Raw genomic sequence first — 21,241 nt, 5'->3', positions numbered from 1 at the left:
GGACAACCATGACCTGGATGACTGAGAATCTCCATAGACAGGATACTCCAGCTATTGTATATCTTTTCCTCATGTTTTTTTTAATCTCTACATGGAACAACTAAAAAATATCTAGACCATGGCTAGGTTTCCAAGGAGAAGTTAGAAATCCTGAATAAATGTCTGGAGGCAATGTGGGATAAGGACCCTCATATGAAACTTAATCCATTCAGAATTAACATATATTGCTTTGCTGAAGGATTATAATATAGATCAGGCAGATGGGGGATAGATTATTTCGTTATGTATCTCATTATCCCTAAAAATTCAGGAACTTGGAAATTTTCTTGGAAGTTCATTTGAGAAAGTACGGTTGGTGGACCAGGTAAGATGGATTTGTCTGCTTAGACCATTTAATGCAGTAGTCAGCTGAGATCTCAATGGATGTTTTGAAAATGTTGAGGATATCTGAACTGCTTTGCAAAAGGAGAGCTGTAGTTTGCATGCCTAGACCTGGCTTCCAGTTACTTGATGTGAATTGGTAACCTTTCCATCTTACTAACTTCTCCATTCCACCACTCTCCAATGGTCCAAATATCTGAAGTACCGGCTATTTGAACCTTGGACACTTCATTTGGATACCACAAGAGTCATTAGGTGGCCATTTCTTCTCTATTCTTTTTTTGGTCCCTGTTCTGCTTTCCTTTCATTGGAAGAGTCCCCAGTAATGATTGAGGGGAACTTTAAGGTTACTTCACCAGATTTACAGCTTCTCTGAGTCATCAATACATGATAGTTCTGGATCTATGAAACCCTTGTGAGGAAAATGCCGTGAGGCATTTCAGCCATCACTGAGCTGATAGATGAGTAGTAAGAACAGGCTTTATGTTGTCTCAATGATGGTCCTGTAGATTTACAAGATACTCTTTTGTGTCAAGTGAGGAAATGACCTTGACCTTTCCCCCTCAGCTTCTTTCAGAAAGGTCAGAGTTCTTCCTTCCTTCTTCTCCTTTCCCCACATGAAAGACAGAGATTTTCAAGAGGCAGACTTTCTATTAGAGCAGTTAACTACCTTCATGAATTTTACTTTTCCATTTGACCTTAATGATGTATCCCTAAATACTATTAATGAACTTGGTTCTACTCAAACATGTATGTTCTGTTAAAGACAGAGCCCAGATGAATGAAATGGAAGAGATTATGATTAAGATTAGCAACAGAGTTAGAACAAAACAGAACGGAATGGAACAGAACAGAATAGAATGTGGAAGATACCTTGGAGGTCTTCTAGTCAGCCCCTTGCTTAAGCAGGAGAACCTATACCAGTGATGGCGAACCTTTTAGAGACAGAGTACCCAAACTACAACCCAAAATCCACTTATGCATTGTCAGGTGCGGGGTGGGTGTGGCCCATTGGGTGAGTGTGGCCCATTGGGTGGGCGTGGCTGCGATGGTAATGGCAGACTGGGTAGGACTAAAAAGTTCAATCAATCAGTTCCAATTTTGCAAGATCTTTTTTTCCCGCGAGAAGTTGAAATTGACTGATTGATTGAACCTTTTTTTTTTGCAGCAGAGGCCTAAAGCAAAGGGTTTTTTTTTATTATTAAAGAGTTTTATAAATTTTACAGAAAATAAAAGACAATACAAAAACAAAAAACAACATATACAAATAAAAACAAACATTACCCAACAAAACCCCCCTTCCCCCACCCCTACCCAAACCCCCCCTTCCCCCCCCCAGGGCCTCCCAGAGCAGAATATAGGCTTAATTAAAAAAAGTTAAAAAAAAATTATATTTATAAAAAAAAGAATATAAAATAGAAAAAATATATATATATAAAGTTAAAAATTATGAAAAAACTATATAGTATTTTTTTATATCAAATTTAAATTGTATGAATTTTATCCATTTATCCCAAACAGCAAGAAATTTCTCTTGCGTTTGACCCTTTAAGAAAGCCGAAATCTTTGCCATTTCCGCCAAATGAGACACTTTAAGAAACCATTCCTGCAATGTAGGCAAAGATTCCTTCTTCCAATATTGTCCTACTAACAGCCTCGCAGCTGTAATCAAATTTAACATCAATATAACCTCCTTTGTATCAAAAGGTTTTATCAAACCCAGCTGAAGGCCTAGGACTGGGGTGACAGCGCGCGTCCCCACTGAGAGGGCTCTGAGTGCCGCCTCTGGCACCCGTGCCATAGGTTCGCCACCACTGACCTATACTATTTCAGACAAGTGACTGTCTAGTCTCTTCTTGAAAACCTCCAGTGATGAAGTACCCACAATTTCTGAAAGCAAGCTGTTCCACTGGTTAATTGTCCTCACTATTAGAAAGTTTCTCCTTAATTCCAATTTGCTTCTTTCTTTGATCAGTTTCCAACCGTTGTTTCTTGTCCTGCCCTCTGGTGCTTTGGAGAATAATTTGACCCCCTCTTCTTTGTGGCAGCCCCTCAAATACTGGAATACAGAGTTGCTTACACTGTACTCATATTACCATACATTATATTCCTTTTTTCTTCTCCAGTAGCTGGGCATTTTTCTAAACTGAGCATTATGTTGCTACTATCCACCATTCTGATATCTTGTTGAGTTTCTGGAATAGTTTCAGAGTTTCAAATTAAATAGGCAAGATAGAAGCAATGCCATACAAAGAAGGATAGTGTACTGTGCCAAGAGAAGCTGGAAGGCAATCATGTTTTTCAAATGGGATACAATATTGGCATATCTTCATTTTTATTAAAATGGCTGCCTGCTACTCAGTGGCTTCCCTTGTTTCATCCAAGGAGTTTATAAGGGTCTCCCAGCAGTGTGCATTTGAATCCTCTCTTTTCCTTTTAAGTGTTCAAGGCAGCAGGGGAACTCATCTAAAGCTACTATACTTGTGTATCTTAACACAAGTTTTCAGCTAAGTGGAAGAATCAGCTCATAATAATAGAAGGCTATGCAGATGTTTTCCCTTCTTAATCTATTTTAATCCTGAATTCTGTTCTCTATTCCCCCCTGTTCTTCCTGATTCCTCTTTTAAAATTGTATAAATCTAGGATCTAAATCTAGGAATCTAGGATTCCTAGTAGACAACCACTTAAACATGAGTCAGCAGTGTGCTGCAGCCACCAAAAAAGCCAATCCAGTCCTAGATTGCATTAAAGAGGGAAAGAATCAAGATCATGTGCAGTATTAGTACCACTTGGTAAGACCATATTTGGAATACTGCATCCAGTTTTGGTCAACACAATATAAAAAACATGTTTAGAGTCTGGAAAGGGTGCAGAGAAGAGCAACAAATATGATGAGGGGGTTGGAGGCTAAAACATATAAAGAACAATTGCAGGAATTGGGTATGTCTCATTTAATGAAAAGAAGGACTAGATGTGACATGATATCAGTGTTCCAATATTTGAGGGGCTGCCACAAAGAAAAGGGGGTCAACCTATTTTCCAAAGCATCAGAAGAAAGGACAAGCAACAATGGATGGAAACTAATCAAGGAGAGAAGCAATCTAGAACTAAGGAGAAATTTCTTAAGAGTAAGAACAATTAATCAATGGAAATGTTTGCCTTCAGAAGTTGTGGATGTTCTGTCACTGGAAGTTTTTAAGAAGAGACTGGACAAGCATTTATCTGAAATGGTATAGGGTCTCCTCCTTGAGCAGCAGGTTGGACTAGAAGATCTCCAAGGTCCCTTCCAACTTTGTTATTCTGTTACTCTGACATTGCAAAAATCAGAATTTTGCCACAGACTGGAGAACTCTTGGGTTGAGCCAAGCTACTCTCTGGCATTTAAGGTCAATGGAATGAGGAAAATGAACTAATGTATTCAGAGCACAATTGACAGTCTCATTTGACATCCTTTCTCAAGGATACAAAATCAGAACAATGGTTTCAGCTGTATGTGCAGTCTGAAATAAATCACCGTGCCCTTTCTTCAGTGATTCTGATGATAGCGCTCACAAGCTACTTCCTACTACTTTGGCCTTCATTTACGCAATAGTGAAAAGGACAGGCCAGGATTTCCTTGAAGGACTCAGGTCATTGATGTTGCTCCACATCTGTCTTAGGCTCTATAAAGCCACTGCTCAGAAAGCAAGAGAGTATCTGAGAGGGATCCAACTTGACTCTCCGCCACTTCTGTCCATTCAGAAAGAGAAGACCATACCAAGGTATGTAGCTGAAGAAATAAGATTCTTACTAAGAGGGCTTTTTCTCAGCCTATAGAAAGTATAGAAGGACTTGTTGTCAAAGGCTTTCAGGCAAAGTAATTATAGAGGAGTATGAACAAGGATTTCTGGGAAGCCTTAAATATAAGAAAGGGAAAACACAGTTTAGGCCATTGCTGCCAGTCCTCATTAATTGATAATATTGGAGAAGAATGGTGTAAATTCTAAAAAGGTAAAATTGAGCTCTCCTTGAACAACAGCTGTATTTTTTTTTCTTGGGATCAATATAAAATTTGATTTCCTGCTGTCTTCTTCTTTTAACCTTTCCATTTATGAAACTTAATGGTCTCCTATTCTTTCAAACTATTAACCCATATAACTTTTTCAGATCAGTCAAGGTCAAATAGAACCTGCCATGTAGCTCGGCCTGTCTTCATAGACTCATCCATGTCATTTAGAGAAATGATTCACCACTATCCTCTTCCAGATGTTTCTTTGACTTTCCAGCCTCATATACTATCTTGCAATTTCCTGATAGGTCCCATCCAAAAATTAGCCAACCCTGATCTTGCTTAGATTTTATAATCAACCAAAGTTGCCCAATTGTTGCCATTCTCCATCTAAGTAATTTTCATTTAGTGTTAATATAAACAAAATGAAATCCAGATTGATTGATATATTTATTTATAGGACATATGGCCACCTATCTATCTCATACAATGACTCAGTTTTGTCCTGGTGCAACTTTTAAAACAAGGCCATTTTCCTTCCTTTCTATATTTGGGTTGATGCGTGGTAGACAACAAATAGATTTCTTCTATTTCATATTTCTTTCTCTCTTTGAAGGTCAGCCAAACAATGGGTCTCCTTGCCTACTTCATCCTTTGTCTTCTTGGCATCTTCTTCACCAGTCCTTTCCTTCAAGGTGAGTTTCTCTGACAAATTTCGATGGGAGTACATCATTAGCTTTCAATATCCTGCACCATTTTTCAAAAATATAGGAAACAAGAGTTGTTTTGTTATCTTATAGTATAAAGGCCTCACTGATGTCAAAGTGATAATAAACACATAATGAAAGATCTTCCTTTCTTACTTGGGGTCTTCTGGAATTTTCCTAATTGGCCACTGGGTGAACAAAATGTTGAATTAGACAAGGCAATCTAGCAAGATGTTTCTTTTCTTCCCAGGATTTTATATAGGCAAGATATTGCTCTGTATTTTAATCTTCTTTTTCACTACCCTTTTTCAATGCAGTGGAGGCTGACACCTGTGCCACGGAATGGCTGCAAAACCAAGGCAACTGCTATGCTTATTTTGATCAGAAGTTGACATGGCTTGAAGCAGAGGTAGGAAGCCTTTCTTACAGTCAACATGTTCTGTAATGAATGATTTACAGGTTTAGGAAAAGGATTATAGGGTAATGGATAGATTGGGTTTTTCTGTGATACAGCATATAATACTGAATTTGTATATACAGTATATAATACTGTATTCCTATATTTTAAACTTATATGTTTGTTACCAACACTCTCTAAATCAGTGGTTCTCAACCTTTTTAATGCCGCGACCCCAACCGGTCATAAGTCGAGGACTACTCAACTGGTTGTAAGTCGAGGACTACTCAACTGGTGCAGCACCTTTTGCAGAATAGGACTTTTGGCGGGCTCAGCAGGGCAGAGACAGCCTGGACAATTCCTATTGGCTTTTGAAAGCCAATAGAATTAGACTCTATTCAAGAGAGTCTATTCTATTGGCTTTCAAAAGCCAATAGAATAAAAGGGAGTAGCACAGCTAAGGAAAAGGGGAAAAAATGGCGGACTGCGTTGTTTGGCGACCCCCGTGAAATGGTCATTCGACCCCAAATGGGGTCCCGACCCACAGGTTGAGAACCACTGCTCTAAATGAAGATATTCTTGAATTTTGAGCTGGAAGGAAACATGTTTAAGTGGAAATATAGGATTTCACTAAGTTGATGTGCAATATTAGCATCTCCTAGTAAGACTTAAAAGATCTCTTCAAATCATATTGTACAAATGATTGATCATATTTAGAATTTTACAAAATTTAACATGTGGGAAGTTTCACAGATTCTGGAGTCGGGAAATGATCACAGAACGTCATATTCTTTTTTGCTTTTTCAAGATCGAGTGCCAGAGCTATGGCCGTGGGGCACATCTTGCCTCCATCCTTACCACAGCAGAGACGCTCCTGGTGGCTGAGCACATCTCCACTTACCAACGGGGACTTGCTAATGTCTGGATTGGACTTCATGATGTCCATCAGGTGAGATCACCTGACTTAACTCTGCTCCTATGGATCACTACCAGCAGTAGCACAATGTTTATTGACCTACCTTAATCCTGTAGATTTCTGCTCTGTACTTTGCCACTAAAAGATTCAATTCCTCATAATCATACACAAAAATTACGTTCTTTTAAGCATATTTCCTTTTCACAGACCAGGAAGTGGAGATGGGCTGATGAATCCACTTACAACTACAAATCTTGGATGAACTACCAACCAAATAATTATGGCAACAATGAGCACTGCGTGGAGCTGCGACGATCCATAGGTAAGCAAACGTCTCATGCAAGAAATTTTGACATTCTAAACAACATGGATTTGCAATCTATTGTCAAGTTTGTATCTTATCCTTTTTCCAATAGTCTCCCTCTGGGAATTTTTTAGGTTTAATAATAGGAGAAAATATATGAAAGTCTCAATAACAGTCATAAAGATCAATGATTTACAAAGCAGAATTAAACCCAAGTGAGTTTTTTTTCTTGTCTCATTCTAAACAAACATTCTTGCATATACGTTTGTGGGTATTTGCATGTCTGTATTCATTTATCTGGACTATCCATTTTGGAAAAAAGTAAAGCACCCCCAAATAATAATACGTTTCATTTGCATTTTAGGCTTTAAACAATGGAATGACATTCAATGCAACGCACGCAATGCCTACATCTGCAAACATGTGTTGTAAAGATGACAAGCTTCTCCCAGTGCTTCCCAGGATGCTGATGTGATGGGCTGCCTTCCCACTTATTACCTCCTCATATTCCACAGAGATAAAGTTCTCTTCCATCTTCTTCAAAACATCAACTCACAAAAATTACCTTTAGTTACATTCTTCTTCTGAAGCTTTCTTGTGGCTTGCATAAAGTGCAATATCAATAAAAATATTCTAATGCAAATCTTTTCTGAAGTTTTCATTCTTGGTTCATTTACCTTCCTTCCCATTAAGAACATGCAAAGGAGGATAAGAGCCCATTTGTGTCATTTGCTCAGTTGTGAAGGTATACAACTAATGTGTGTTGCTCATTTATCACCAAGTCTTCCTGTCTGAATTCCCTCTTTTGCATATCTACCCTATTAAAAGCATGGGTCTTCCTTTGATCGGCTGTGTTGTGTGTCCCACAAATTTTGACAAGATTTTATTTTTTCTGATAATTGCTGGTCTTTCTTGTAGTACTGCTCTCAGTGCTCTTCTAAGACTAATGTTCTTGAAAGTTTTGTTGTGTTGTCTGCATAATCCAGAATAGAGATATGTTTTCCAGAAAGTTTTGATGACTGAAACTTCACATTGTGGAGATGACCATGGAGTTAATACAGAAACTAAATAGGAGTGGAGCCAATATGCAGCTTAACTTGACACCTTTCTGAGTTTCAATGATACTGGTGAGATGGCCCTGGGGGCTACATCTTACTTGGAATGATGTCCATGCATATATATTAGATAGATTGATGATAGATAGATAGATAGATAGATAGATAGATAGATAGATAGATAGATAGATAGATAGACAGACAGACAGACAGACAGACAGACAGACAGACAGACAGAGGAACATAGATAACCTTTATTGTCATTTTTTTTCACTGTGGGCACACTGGCATACATTAAAAATGAAATTGTGTTGCCTATTCTCAAGACTGTACACATACATAACATTCATATAAACATACTATATGAGTACATATGTATATACCTACACCCTTACATATAAATACATTTAAATATTAATCATTGTCCATCTTGAATACCTAGCAGAAAAAGGAAGCTTGAGAGTTCACAAGGTTGATACTGTATGGAACAAAACTGTGACTGAATCTGGATGTTCTGCTTTGAATACCACAATGCCCCCTCCCAGAAGGTAACAAGGAAAACAGGTCGTGAAGAGGATGTGTAGCATCCCAGACAATCCTGTGGACCCTGCTCAAGCAATGCTTATATGCTATGTCCTGGATGGAAGGGAGGGAACTGCCAATAATCTTTTCTGCCATCCTCACCACTCTCTGCACCATCTTCCCGTCTGATGTAATGCTTCCAAACCAGACTGTAATGCAATGTGACAAGATGCTCTCAATCATCCCTCTGTAGAAAGTGGTAAGGACAGGGGAAGGAAAATGTATTTTTCTCATGCGATGCAGAAAATGCAGGTGCTGCTGTGGCCGCTTCACCAGTGTCTCACTGTTGAGCGACCAAGCCAGCCTATTCACTAGCTGCACACCCAGAAATTTGATGCTGATAACCATCTCCATATTAAATGAAGTAAATGTTGGTTAATCGAGGAGACCTCCAGATTGGTCTACAATTTAGTCTGTGGTATGGAATCTTATGCTGTCTACAAAGGTAGCATAAAGACTATGTTGCAGAAGAAGTATTTTTCAATGTGACGATGGAGAACTAGGTACTGGTCAATGGTGGTTTGCTTTTGGCCTTCTAAATGTCTTTTCTAAGGCCTTCATGGCTGCTCTATCAAATTTTAATTTACAGTATATTTCTTGACTGTGTGTTCTTTTACTGTTGATGGTTGATTCTAAAAGGCAGATACTACTCAGCACTGATTTACCAAAAGTCAGATCTAAATATCCCTTCTCCCTATCTAGTATTTCTTGATTTTTTTTCCCTTTATCACTTCACATCCCCTTTCAATCAGAATACTGTCAATGACCTTCTTAACACCTTTACCAAACTAATCTCTCTGTAGCTTTCATAGTTTGCTTTGCAGGTTTTCCCCTTGGGTAAGAGAATAATAACAGCAAACAATATTTAATTTATTACATATAGATCATGAAACATTAAATACTGCAACTTTGACAGCCAATTCATCAACAAACCACAAGCGTATTTTAACATTTCTCACTTACGCCATTTCTACCTGGCATCATACTATTTCCCAACCTTCTCACAACAGTCAGAACATCTTTCTCATCTAATTTGTTTTCCTGGACATTAGAAACTTTTGTTTGAATTCTGTTTTCAAGTTTATTCCCATACAGGTGCTCCTTCCAGCATTCTCTCACTTCCATTTTGTGAAATCCCTTAAATTATTTCATAAGTTTTATTTGTCATCCCATTCATAGTTTGCCTTGCTATTTTTATAAGCCTAAGTTCAAATCACCAGGACCAGACGGATTACACCCCAGAGTTCTCAAGGACCTGGCAGATGTGATATCGGAGCCACTGAACTATATTTTTCAAAGATCCTGGAACACAGGGGAACTACCAGAGGACTGGAAAAGAGCTGATGTAGTTCCCATCCTCAAAAAAGGAAAAAAAATGGATCCAGGAAATTACAGACCTATCAGCCTGACCTCAATACCTGGGAAGATCCTGGAAAAGATAATCAAACAACGAATCAACGAACACCTAGAGGCAAACAAAGTCATTACTAAAAGCCAACATGGGTTTGTCAAAAATAGATCATGCCAGACAAATCTTATTGCATTCTTTGACCAAGTGACAAAATTAGTGGATCAGAGGAATGCTGTGGACATAATTTACTTGGACTTCAGTAAGGCATTTGATAAAGTAGATCACAACCTACTACTTGACAAGATAGAAAAATGTGGGGTAGACAGAACCACCACCAGATGGATCCGTAGCTGGCTGACCGGCCGTACTCAGCGAGTGGTCCTCAATGGAACTGCATCTATATGGAGGGAAGTGTGTAGTGGGGTGCCCCAGGGCTCTGTTCTGGGCCCAGTACTCTTCAACATCTTCATCAACGATTTGGATGAAGGGATAGATGGGGAACTCATCAAATTTGCAGACGACACCAAGCTGGCAGGAATAGCCAACACTCCAGAAGACAGGCTTCAGATACAGAAGGATCTGGACAGACTTGAACACTGGGCACTAACTAACAAAATGAAATTCAATGGTGAAAAAAGCAAGGTTCTACATTTAGGCAAGAAAAACCAAATGCACAAGTACAGCATAGGTGGCACCATGCTCAATAGTAGTAACTGTGAGAGGGACCTCGGAGTCCTAGTAGACAATCACTTAAATATGAGCCAGCAGTGTGCTGCAGCTGCCAAAAAGGCCAACACAGTGCTAGGCTGCATTAACAGAGGGATAGAATCAAGATCACGTGAAGTATTAATACCACTCTTCAATGCCTTGGTAAGGCCACACTTGGAATACTGCATCCAGTTTTGGTCACCACGATGTAAAAAAGATGTTGAGACTCTAGAAAGAGTACAGAGAAGAGCAACAAAGATGATTAGGGGACTGGAGGCTAAAACATATAAGGAACGGTTGCTAGAATTGGGTATGTCTAGTTTAACGAAGAGAAGGACAAGGGGGGACATGATAGCAGTATTCCAATATCTCAGGGGCTGCCATAAAGAAGAGGGAATTAAGCTATTTTCCAAAGCACCTGAAGGCAGGACAAGAAGCAACGGGTGGAAACTAATCAAGGAGAGAAGCAACCTAGAACTAAGGAGAAACTTCCTGACAGTGAGAACAATTAATCAGTGGAACAGCTTGCCTCCAGAAGCAGTAAATGCTCCAACACTGGAAGTTTTTAAGAAGAGACTGGACAGCCATTTGTCCGAAATAGCGTAGGGTTTCCTGCCCGAGCAGGGGGTTGGACTAGATGACCTCCAAGGTCCCTTCCAACTTTACTACTATTACTATTACTAGAAGTAGTATAATTGGATTTAGCTCTCCCACTTGGGCTACCAGTTTTTTAATTTACCAATTATTCTCAACACAGTTACTCCCCCTGGAAGAAAGTCCCAAATTCCTGTACTGGAATTGCACCATTCATTGCATAATAGTCAGTTGGACTTGAAAAACATCCCTTACTCTGACTTTTTCACCATCCAACAAACATCTATTTGGCAACCATCTGAGTGGTCTTCCTCTGTTAGCTTGTTTGTGAAGTGACTGAGCTTTAGACAATAATATAGTCAAGTAAAAGGCTTGTTCTCTCATGTAGCCTTTGTCAACCTCCAGCTCGAATATCCAAATAAAGTCCAGGATATCTTTCATTTCTTAAAAATCCTACTGGTTTATTGAATACATGATGTGGTACAGGTGAATGAAAACTAATTCTAAAATCCCAAGGCATCTAACCACAGCATATAACAATGACATTGCCAGCCAAACCCCCCAGATGTCCACATAGCTCAGGTAAACAAATTTTCATTGTTACAAGAACCGTCTGTTATCTTCTTGACAGCGACTAGAATGTCCTTGGAAAGGTTCCAGAGAGCTTCACTCAGCTAACTTCTGAAGAGCTGGAGAGATATTTTTTTTCTCTAACTAACCCATTCAAAACATCATCTCCCCACCACCACCATTGTAATGGTAAGATGAAAACAAAAAGACATGCAATGCCAGGTTTTCATTATCCATCACTCAAGAAAGAGGCCCATTTGGGTATATTGAAAGAGGACACTAGGTTTTTACCCTCACAACTGTTGGTTGTGTTGATGGGATGGGATGTGAGAATGACTTTGAGGGAAAAAGGGAAGACATGCTTACTAGGAAATTATTAGACAAGAGAGAGGGTACCAACTGTTGCTTAACAGTCAGAAAAAGAAACTTGGGAAAGACCCACTTTAAAGTATCAGACTATTAAAAGTGATGGCGGGAAATTTGTACTTTCAGACTGGCAAGATGCTATTTTTATAACCTTAGAATAAAGTAAAATTAGCTTATCTGAATGTGTGTCCTATCTAATTTACATGGGTGGGCAGACAGTCTTCAAACCTGTTTAACATCAGTTCTGGTGTAGCCTGCAGGCCAAGGTTTTATTTTAATGAGCCAACAAAGTAACAAACTGATCCAACTCTACCTAGCTATTACCCAATTAAACAATGTTGGCAACACACTGCAACTTGTTACATTTTATAGTTTCTGACTGTGTGGTTGCTCAGTATGCATTGTTTTAAATGTGAGCCCTTCTTGACTTTTCAAGAAGAAGCATTTGAATAAAATAAGAAAATCTGGAAGACGGAGAATCCAGATACGTGGGGGATATTTTGCTCACCAAATGACATTTTTATTGAGAGCCTTTGCTATCTTCATCCCGACAGAGTATCAAGAATTGTATTTACCTACAAGTGAAATTACGTGATGCTTTTTTGGCTATCATAAATGAAAAGAAATTTGTGCAGTTTGTGGTGTAAGGATGAAAATAGTTGTTCATCCTGAAATTCCGTGTCCTTCACACTGGTTAAAAGTGCAAACATATCTTCAAAACAAATTATGCTGGAGAAAAATAGAGCAGAGAGCAGAATGATATCCTTATACTATTTGCATCAATCAAAAAATATTACTTTAAACAACAGAGTAGTCAAAAAGAAACCCAGATGGAAATGACAGCAGATCTTCTCATTTGAAACGATATCTTAGAGATATCCAGCATGGTTACAGACCTCATATTTCAGCAATAGTAGCATCTGCTTTCTTAAACAAAGCATCTATGTTTAAATTCAAAAATGCAAAATAAAATCCTGCAATTGTTCCAAAATGAAGAATGTGGTTCAAATGATTCTATCTCTTAAGGATCTTGTGTTGTTTTTATAAAAGAAAAAGCATCCACATTGTAGCAAAAAAATAATGTATTTCTCTCTCCTTCAAGGAGCAGAGACATGGAGACCAAGAAGGCAATGCTGAAGCTTATGAGGAATCCCCCAGCTCTCTGCTGAACTTCCACAAAGAAAGAATACATTTTATTTCCCTATTTTATTTACATTGAAACATCATGCATGTAATCTCATCATCCACAAATTTGAAATCACATTACTTTTGCATTTGTACTTTAAGTTTATTAGAGCTTTGCAAACATTGACAATGATGTGTAAGCAACATAGTAATTCATATGTGAAATTTGCTAGGTTCACATTATAGTTTTTCTCTTCAAATATGAGATGTGCCCTCTGCTAAACAGCTCTGCCGCCCTGTTTCTAACAATACATAAAACATTTAGTTTCATGGTAGCCTCCATGTTTAATTCCTCAATCAATTCCTTGTTTAATACTGAGTCCTGATGGTGCAGTGGTTAGAATGAAGTATTGCAAGCTAACTCTGCCCACAGCAAGGAGTTTGATCCTGACGTGCTCAAGTTTGACTCAGCCTTCCATTCTTCCAAGATGATAAAATGAGGACCTAGATTGTTGGGGCAATATGCTGATATTTGTAAACTGCTCAGAAAGTGCTGTAAAGCAATATGGAGTGGTATATAAAGTCTAAGTGCTATTGCTATTAATAACCAGGTTAGAAATATTGTTCTTATTAGAATCATCTTATTTAGGTTTCTTTCCACTCTCCCTCTACTTTAAAAGATATCAAAACAAACTTTCCTGCAAAGATTTATCAAGAGATTTAACTGCCCTCTCTTGAGACCTACCCATGTGAATGTCTTTTTCTCTGAGGACAGCTTTCTAATTATCAGGTATAAACAGCCAAGGGAACGTATCTTAACCATAATGTTAAGTGCTTCAAGAAAATTGTGAACCAACCTTTTCTTTAGCCAAGGGAAAAGCAACTGATGATGGTTTTGAAGAAAGAGCACTGAGCAAATCTTTATTTGGGCAAGGAAATAAATATTGAAAAACCAACAGTGATTGTATAACCTAGTGGAAAGCAAATAAGAAATACGATAGCAGCCATTTCTTTTCGGCACAGCAAAGAAAGGTGGCATGTGAAATAATCATGCATTCATCAAATTTATATAGCCACCCATCTCGTGAAAAGTGACTTTGAATTTAATGCAGTTCTGAATTGTAGACAACAGTGCATCATCACATAGTGCTGTCGCATTTATATTGTCAGGCATACCACTTTGGTGCATAAACTTGCTTTAATCCCATTCTCTAAATCTCTAGCAGAAAATCTTGATTGACGGAATGAATTCATTAGACATAGACAGGACTTTGTATAGAGTACTAATTTTATTATAAGTTCCTTATTGTATTTAACTCAGTTTCAACTCTAAATTATCATACTCTCTCTCTCTTTCTCTTCTACCATGTAATCCCTGGATAAATATGAATCTGTCGTATTTTCAGGCTCTAGCTTTCTCCAGACAGCACATCTCAGCTAGGTGAATAGGATCCTACTCAGCTCTGTTTCCTGATCTTCTGTCTTGGAGATGTAAGTCATTGAACCTGGGATTTCAACATGCAATGTGTGTGTCTGTCATCTTTCAAGTTCCCCCAGATAGACAACAAATAGACTGTTTTGCTGGACAATTAAATTGAATTGACAATTGAATTTAGAACCAGGAACCATCTGATGCTCAACATATTTATTATAGCAAAAGTAATTATCTGACAGCCATGTATGTATGTGTATACACACACACATACCCACACATGCCTTTATTTTGGTGATTGAGAGGGAACTGTGTGCAGAAAGTTCAGAGGGTAATAAAATGCAGGCAATGCAGATCTTAATGATATTTATTGACAATGGCTTTCAAGCAATAACCATGCCCAAGATTTAGTGCCATGTGATGCCAGATGCAAAGGAAGCAGATGACCACAGAAACTGCTCATGCAATAAATACATGTGATGTTTGAAAGAAAGCCATATGGATGTAACAGCATGGATAGCTTCCTGATTCAGGATGATGATCATTCTTTAGGTGAAACTTCTTCATTTTCTAAAGTTGATGTTTGCAGATGAAGGCTTTTTTCTTCATGCAAACAGCATCAATCCAGCCCTTATAACCTGCAAAGAGAAAATGAAGCCCATTCATTTCAGCCCCTTTCCCCTCTTCAACATATCATATTTCTAGGCAGACTTGTCGTTCACCTGTCATGAGATGGACAGCAATATAGACTAAATACGTACATATAAACATTACATCATGATGCAATAGTAAATAAACTAAAAGCAACTGGGTAAATTTTGTAGGCCACATCCCTCCATACCCAAAGTGGTCAAATAGGATAAACAAGAAGAACACCCAATCTACAAAAAGAGTTAATGAATCTCTTGAGGTCTTGGGTCACCTCAGTTGAGATGACCATACTGATACTGCATCCTGATTACCAATTAATATAAAGAGCTGCCTAATTATGGAATTAGGCTATGGATCTACTTAACTTACCCTACACATAGTCCTCAGCTTATTGAAACCAGAACTTCCATTGCTAAGCAATGTGGTCATTAACTGAGCTGAATCCAATTTTAAGAATTTTTTTTTGTTTTGGCTGTTCAGCAAATCACATGGTTGTTAAGCAAATCCAGCTTTCTTCATTGACTTTGCTTGTTGGAAGCAAAAGGCAGGCATATGACTCTGGGATACTACAACGGCCATGAATGTATGCCAATTGCCAAGCACCCAAATTTTGATTTTTGGGATGCTACAATAGTTATTAGTGTAAAGACCAGTCATAAGTAGCTTTTTTCAGTACTATCATAACTTCAAAGAGTTGACAAATGAATAATCACAAGCTTTATTCTCCAGATGGTCAACCCTGAATGCAGACTGCACAAAGTCTATGCAACCTTCTCTGAATGGAAAACCTACCTGTGGAGGCTCGGAAAGCAACACAGTACTCAGAATTCCAAAGATTGTTGGGTTCTCCTCGCATCCAGTTCTTGTAATTGAAAGCAGACTCGTCAGTCCACCTCCAGATCCCATTCTGAAGTTACCAAGACAGAAGAAACACACACTAAATCCAAAGAAAAGAGCCATCAGAGGTTAGATAGATGTTGGGATGGGGGATTGATTATTGATAAACAAATAGGGAGAGTCATACTCACATGGCGAACATCATGGAGCCCCATCCAGACATCCACCCCTTTTTCTTTCATATAAGCAGAGATATGTTTGGACACAATCAATGTTTCTGGCCAGGCAAGGATAGAGGCAAGATGGGTCCCCTGGCCATACCTTTGGCACCTGATCTGAAGCCAAGGGGAAAGCATGTGAGGATGAGATGTTTCATCCATCCCATGTTCTCCACAGCTTTCTTAGAGATTTCAAGTCTTACCTCAGCCTCATGCCAGCTCAGCTTCTCATGGAAGAGCCCATAACAGTTCCTCTGATACCTTAACCATTCCCTCGGGCAGAATGCAGCTTGAGAAACTGGGGAAGCACAGTAGACATGAATGCTGGAAAGAGGACATAGCATCTCAACCTCCATAAGGTTATATTTTCCCATTAAGCTCCATTGCTGTTATGTTGATTATAATGGCCTGACATGGACACCATCTCAGGAGAAAAAGATATCAGCTATCTTAAACATAAAGTGAGCAGGAAGGGGTGTCTATTAATTTAAGATTATCCTATCTTTTGTTTCTTTAAGCAGCTTGGGCCTAACAGGGGATTAGGTGAGCCCCCGTCACCATTATTTATTTCTACTATTATTAATAATATCCTTATTTAGGTTTGTTTCCTTCATTCTAACCACCGTAAAGCTGCCCATAGTTTGAGATAAGTCTTTCAGAGATCTTGTGATAGGGACAAGCCAGGAATTGAAGTTGAGATTCCCTGCTTGCAGAACAGGCACTTTACCACTGAGCCAAACTGCAGCCTGAAAAAGGTATACCAGAAGACTGACAGTTGTTTAGATAGTCCTTGGTGCTCTCTGAGCTTGGTTGTTTGCTTGGAACAATTTCTTCTTCTTCTTCTTCTTCTTCTTCTTCTTCTTCTTCTTCTTCTTCTTCTTCTTCTTCTTCTTCTTCTTCTTCTTCTTCTTCTTCTTCTTCTTCTTCTTCTTCTTCTTCTTCTTCTTCTTCTTCTCCCCCCCCTCCTCCTCCTCCTCCTCCTCCTTCTTCTTATTATTATTATTATTATTGTCATCATCATCATCATTATTATTATTATTATTAAAATTTTTATTAATAATTACATAATAAACCCAATAACCCGCCCCCCTACCCCCCCACCCCCCCACACTTCCCAGAACCAAATACAGGGTATATCAAACATATTAAACATAATCTAATTAAGTTAACAAATATATTAATCATAAGCTAAACAAGTTTAACAATTTGTACAACAATTATTATCATACTTAACCCTTAACTCCCTTAAAACCTTATTATTAATAATACTTATTATTTAGTTCCATATTTAATCTGAATATAAACTTTTCAGTTCCATATTTAATCTGAATATAATCTATCCATCTTCTCCATACCATAATATATCTTTCTTGTGTATGATCCTTTAAATAAGCAGAAATTTTAGCCATTTCTGCTAAATTGGAAACCTTAAATGTCCATTCTTCTAATGTAGGCAACGAATCTTTCTTCCAATATTGACCTATCAATAACTTTTCCGCTGTAATTAAATTCAACATTAGAATAGTTTCTTTAACATCAAAATCCTCAAAAATCCCTAATAAAAATAGTTGAAGAGTAAACTTTATCTTCCTTTTAAAAATATTTTGAATGTTCCACCAAATCATAATCCAAAAGGAACAATTTCTTTACTAGTCTAGGTTTAACTGACTAGTCTAGGTAACTGATACACAGAGATGATGCTACCTCGTCTGGAACTGACATGTCTGCAGGCAAACAATCACACTCAGAGAGCACCAAGGACAACATAGTTCAATCCTGAGCTACAAATATTGTCTTCTATTGACAGCGTTCTATTCTGGCCTTCCATTCTGCCCTACTTGATTGATCTATAGGCAGCTTCTCTATCTTCACCCATCTTGATCTTCAGACCTTTTTTTTTTTTCATAAGGGAAAACTCACCTGCCATAAAGAAGCCAAGAAGCCAAAGACTACTGTATACCAAAGGTCTCATTTTTGCTCTTCAGCTAAGAGAAAATCAAGAGATATTTTCCATTTTTAAAAAAAAGATTTATTACATCAGAAAAGAGTGCTAGTGTTGTATAGGGATGAAGTGTTGGATTAGGACCATGGACCAGCAAATCTCTTTGCACGAATTTGGACCAGTCACTCTTTTGTCTCCCAGCCTACCTCATAGAATTGACCTTGTGGCATAAAATTAAGATACTTTCAGCTCCTAAAGAAAACACAGATTATAAATCAAAGAAATCACATAGTCATAATCCATTTATATCCTTGGCTTTCTTCAGAAAGCTCAAAGCAGCAGCTTAACCAAAGACGCCATGTTAAACATAACCTTTTGTTTTGACTCACTGCAGTTTTTATAAAGCTTGAAGGAACCACATCCTTCAACTTACATTTATCTTTTAATCCCAATGCCCTTTCAGCTTTTGCAACTAAGCATATATAAAGTGTTAAAGGAGAGATCAAATAGCAAATCCCTAACCACAGGTTTTTTTAAAAACCTGACTTAGACAAAGTTCCATATATGGAAATTTTAAGTCAAGAATCAACCATTATGTTTCAGTAAACAAATCTTGAAAGACATTCTGGGCTGATTCATACTTCTCCTGAACATAGCTTACTTAAATGTATATATATATATATATATATATATATATATAATTTATGTTTTGAATAGGTACAGGGAGGCACCACATCTGATTAAGTAAACTTTTGTGTTTGAATAGAAGGTAATTCCTGTGTCAACAAACTTGCCGTTCAATGTGGAGAAAACTCCCAGTTCTTTAGTCTCAATAATAAGTCTTGAAGTTATAAAACTATGTGAGTGGAGAGGAAAAAAATGTGTATACATTCACCCTTCCACAAACTGAACACAACAGCATATATTTGAGTCTCTTATAATTTTATCTTCGCAGCTGCAACATTCTTGGCATGGAAGATAACCATGTCCACATCTTAGCCATGGTCTCTGAGACATTCATCATAGTTCTACTATTGTGGGTAGGAATGGAAGATGGTGAAGACCTGTGGATCAATTGGCAGAACAAGCAAAAAAAAAAAAGCTGCTCTATAACAAGTTGTGTAGATCAGTCTCTAAGGCAGTGTTTCTCAACCTTGACAATTTTAAGGCATGTGGACTTCAACTCCCAGAATTCCACAGCCAGCATTGCTGGCTGTGGAATTCTGGGAGTTGAAGTCCACATGCCTTAAAATTTTCAAGGTTGAGAAACACTGCTCTAAGGCATGGTTGTGGTCTGGAGTGAGAAAACATCCCTAAAGACAGCTGAACCAATATGATTAGGCCAACAACATAGAATGTAGAGGAAACTGGGGCCTCCCCATATCTTTCTATCACATACCAATCATGAGTCAAACCAACACAATAGAGGTTCATGATCTTCAATAACCCAAAAGACATATTAATTGAACTGAATTGAACTGGTTAGTCTGAAATGAAAGAACGAATGTCAACAAATGAGCTCCATGGTCAATTGGGGATTTGAATCTCTCAGTTTGTCAGCTTAACACTAGACCACTGTACCAAGATAAATTGAAACATTTCAATTGTGGGAAGAAAAGCAGCAGCTCAAAATTTCCTATTTTTTGCTACTGCTAGCATCCAAGTGGGATTGTGACTAATAAACTCACCAAACAGCATTGCCCCATTTGTAACAAGAAGGTTTTGCAGTAATAGAAATAATAGTTCAAAAGAATGAAAATCTTGAAGGACAACAGAAAAACTGCAAAGTGGAAGGATGAGAAAATAAAAAAGTGGGAGGAAAGGAAAGGATGAGGGCTGTAAATAACAGAGCTCTGGGTTAAAATTGCACCAAATATGAAATTAATGATGTATCTTTAAAGAATTTTCTTTTTCCATAAGCACATATTTCGAAGCACATTTACTTAGACTCTTAAACCAAGAATGATATTAGAAGATTTAACTAGCAATGAAAATGTGTCTATGTTTGTGTGTGCATGTGTGTTCTACCTGAATTTTTTTGGTCATGTTTATGCAGTGTATATTGGAAGTGGTTATCCTTTGAGAGCTGTATGCAACGAAATCTCATTTTAATGTATGCTGATTAATATACACTTAAAGTGACAATGAAATTATTATTCTATTCTATTCTATTCTATTCTGTTCTGTTCTGTTCTGTTCCGTTCCGTTCCGTTCCATTCCATTGTATTCTTATTTCTATTCTTATTTCTGTTCTGTTCTGTTCTTATTCCTATTCCTATTCTGTTCTATTCTTATTTCTATTCTACTCTACTCTACTCTACTGTACTCTACTGTACTCTATTCTATTTTTATTTCTATTCTATTCTATTCTATCCCATTATCACATGATAAGCAATAGAATGTTCGTTGCAGAGCCTCAAGCATAAGTATTTATACACTCACCCAGATTCAAGAAGTCTCCCTGGATATTCAGCTTTTGAGTGTCATGTTCTCCTGACACGACTGCTTTTATCTAGATCACTGTTTCTAGAGGAAACCTGGGATAGAAGTATGAAGTATTTCATTTCCTTGTTGTGTAACTATGAGGAAGCTAAGCTGGGGGGCATTTAGAATGAAAGATTCAAGTCCTGATCTTCACTTAGAAAGTATCCAGCAACAGTTAAACTTCACAAGCAGCAACCAGCATCTTTATAATTCAAACAATACTCCTTTTAAATTTGTTTCGGCACTTACAGGACAATTTAAGAAAATTACAAATATGATCCATTTATTATCATGGATTCTTTTTTGACTGGAAAATTCCCATGGATGTTGACTTAACCAGAAAGTATTGGCATTGCATGCAATGATTGCTTTATAGCTCTTCCACATCTACAGTAGAATTAACATCCTGTCTTAGGGCTGATTTTGCCAGGGGACTAAAGAACAAAGAATTGTGGGTAGAATAGCTGTAGCAATATGTGAACAGTAGCGTGTAATGACATTTGGAGTAATTAGCAGTTTGAACAAATACCCAGAATCACAAGCAGGAAGAGAACTTGAATAGGACACTGCAAAGGTTGAAGGTGGATGACATGAAAATCTCTGAATCTCACACAAGTGAAAGCATTATCTGCT

At 37.9% G+C, this 21,241-nt stretch overlaps 2 protein-coding genes across 2 annotated transcripts; one reads left to right on the top strand and one right to left on the bottom strand.

Moving 5' to 3' along the window:
* The first annotated feature begins 4,072 nt into the window (after positions 1-4,072).
* LOC120311025 (C-type lectin Cal-like) lies at positions 4,073-7,195 on the top strand. Its single transcript, XM_039350136.1, has 6 exons — positions 4,073-4,142; positions 4,986-5,064; positions 5,394-5,485; positions 6,282-6,422; positions 6,597-6,711; positions 7,058-7,195. Exons 2-6 carry the CDS (start codon positions 4,998-5,000, stop codon positions 7,123-7,125), a joined length of 483 nt encoding a protein of 160 aa, XP_039206070.1. The 5' UTR covers positions 4,073-4,142; positions 4,986-4,997; the 3' UTR covers positions 7,126-7,195.
* A 7,630-nt stretch (positions 7,196-14,825) lies between these two features.
* LOC120311024 (C-type lectin BPL-like) lies at positions 14,826-20,643 on the bottom strand. Its single transcript, XM_039350135.1, has 6 exons — positions 20,567-20,643; positions 18,103-18,167; positions 16,386-16,480; positions 16,156-16,299; positions 15,920-16,034; positions 14,826-15,114 (listed from the first exon to the last, which is right to left on the bottom strand). The coding sequence occupies exons 2-6, from the start codon at positions 18,152-18,154 to the stop codon at positions 15,047-15,049; spliced, it is 474 nt and encodes a 157-aa protein (XP_039206069.1). The 5' UTR covers positions 18,155-18,167; positions 20,567-20,643; the 3' UTR covers positions 14,826-15,046.
* Positions 20,644-21,241: the final 598 nt, after the last annotated feature.

This window comes from Crotalus tigris, unplaced genomic scaffold (genome assembly GCF_016545835.1).
Source record: "Crotalus tigris isolate CLP2741 ecotype Arizona unplaced genomic scaffold, ASM1654583v1 scf7180000018306.2785112, whole genome shotgun sequence".
NCBI classification, from domain to species: domain Eukaryota; kingdom Metazoa; phylum Chordata; class Lepidosauria; order Squamata; family Viperidae; genus Crotalus; species Crotalus tigris.
This window is presented reverse-complemented; position numbering and strand designations above follow the sequence as displayed.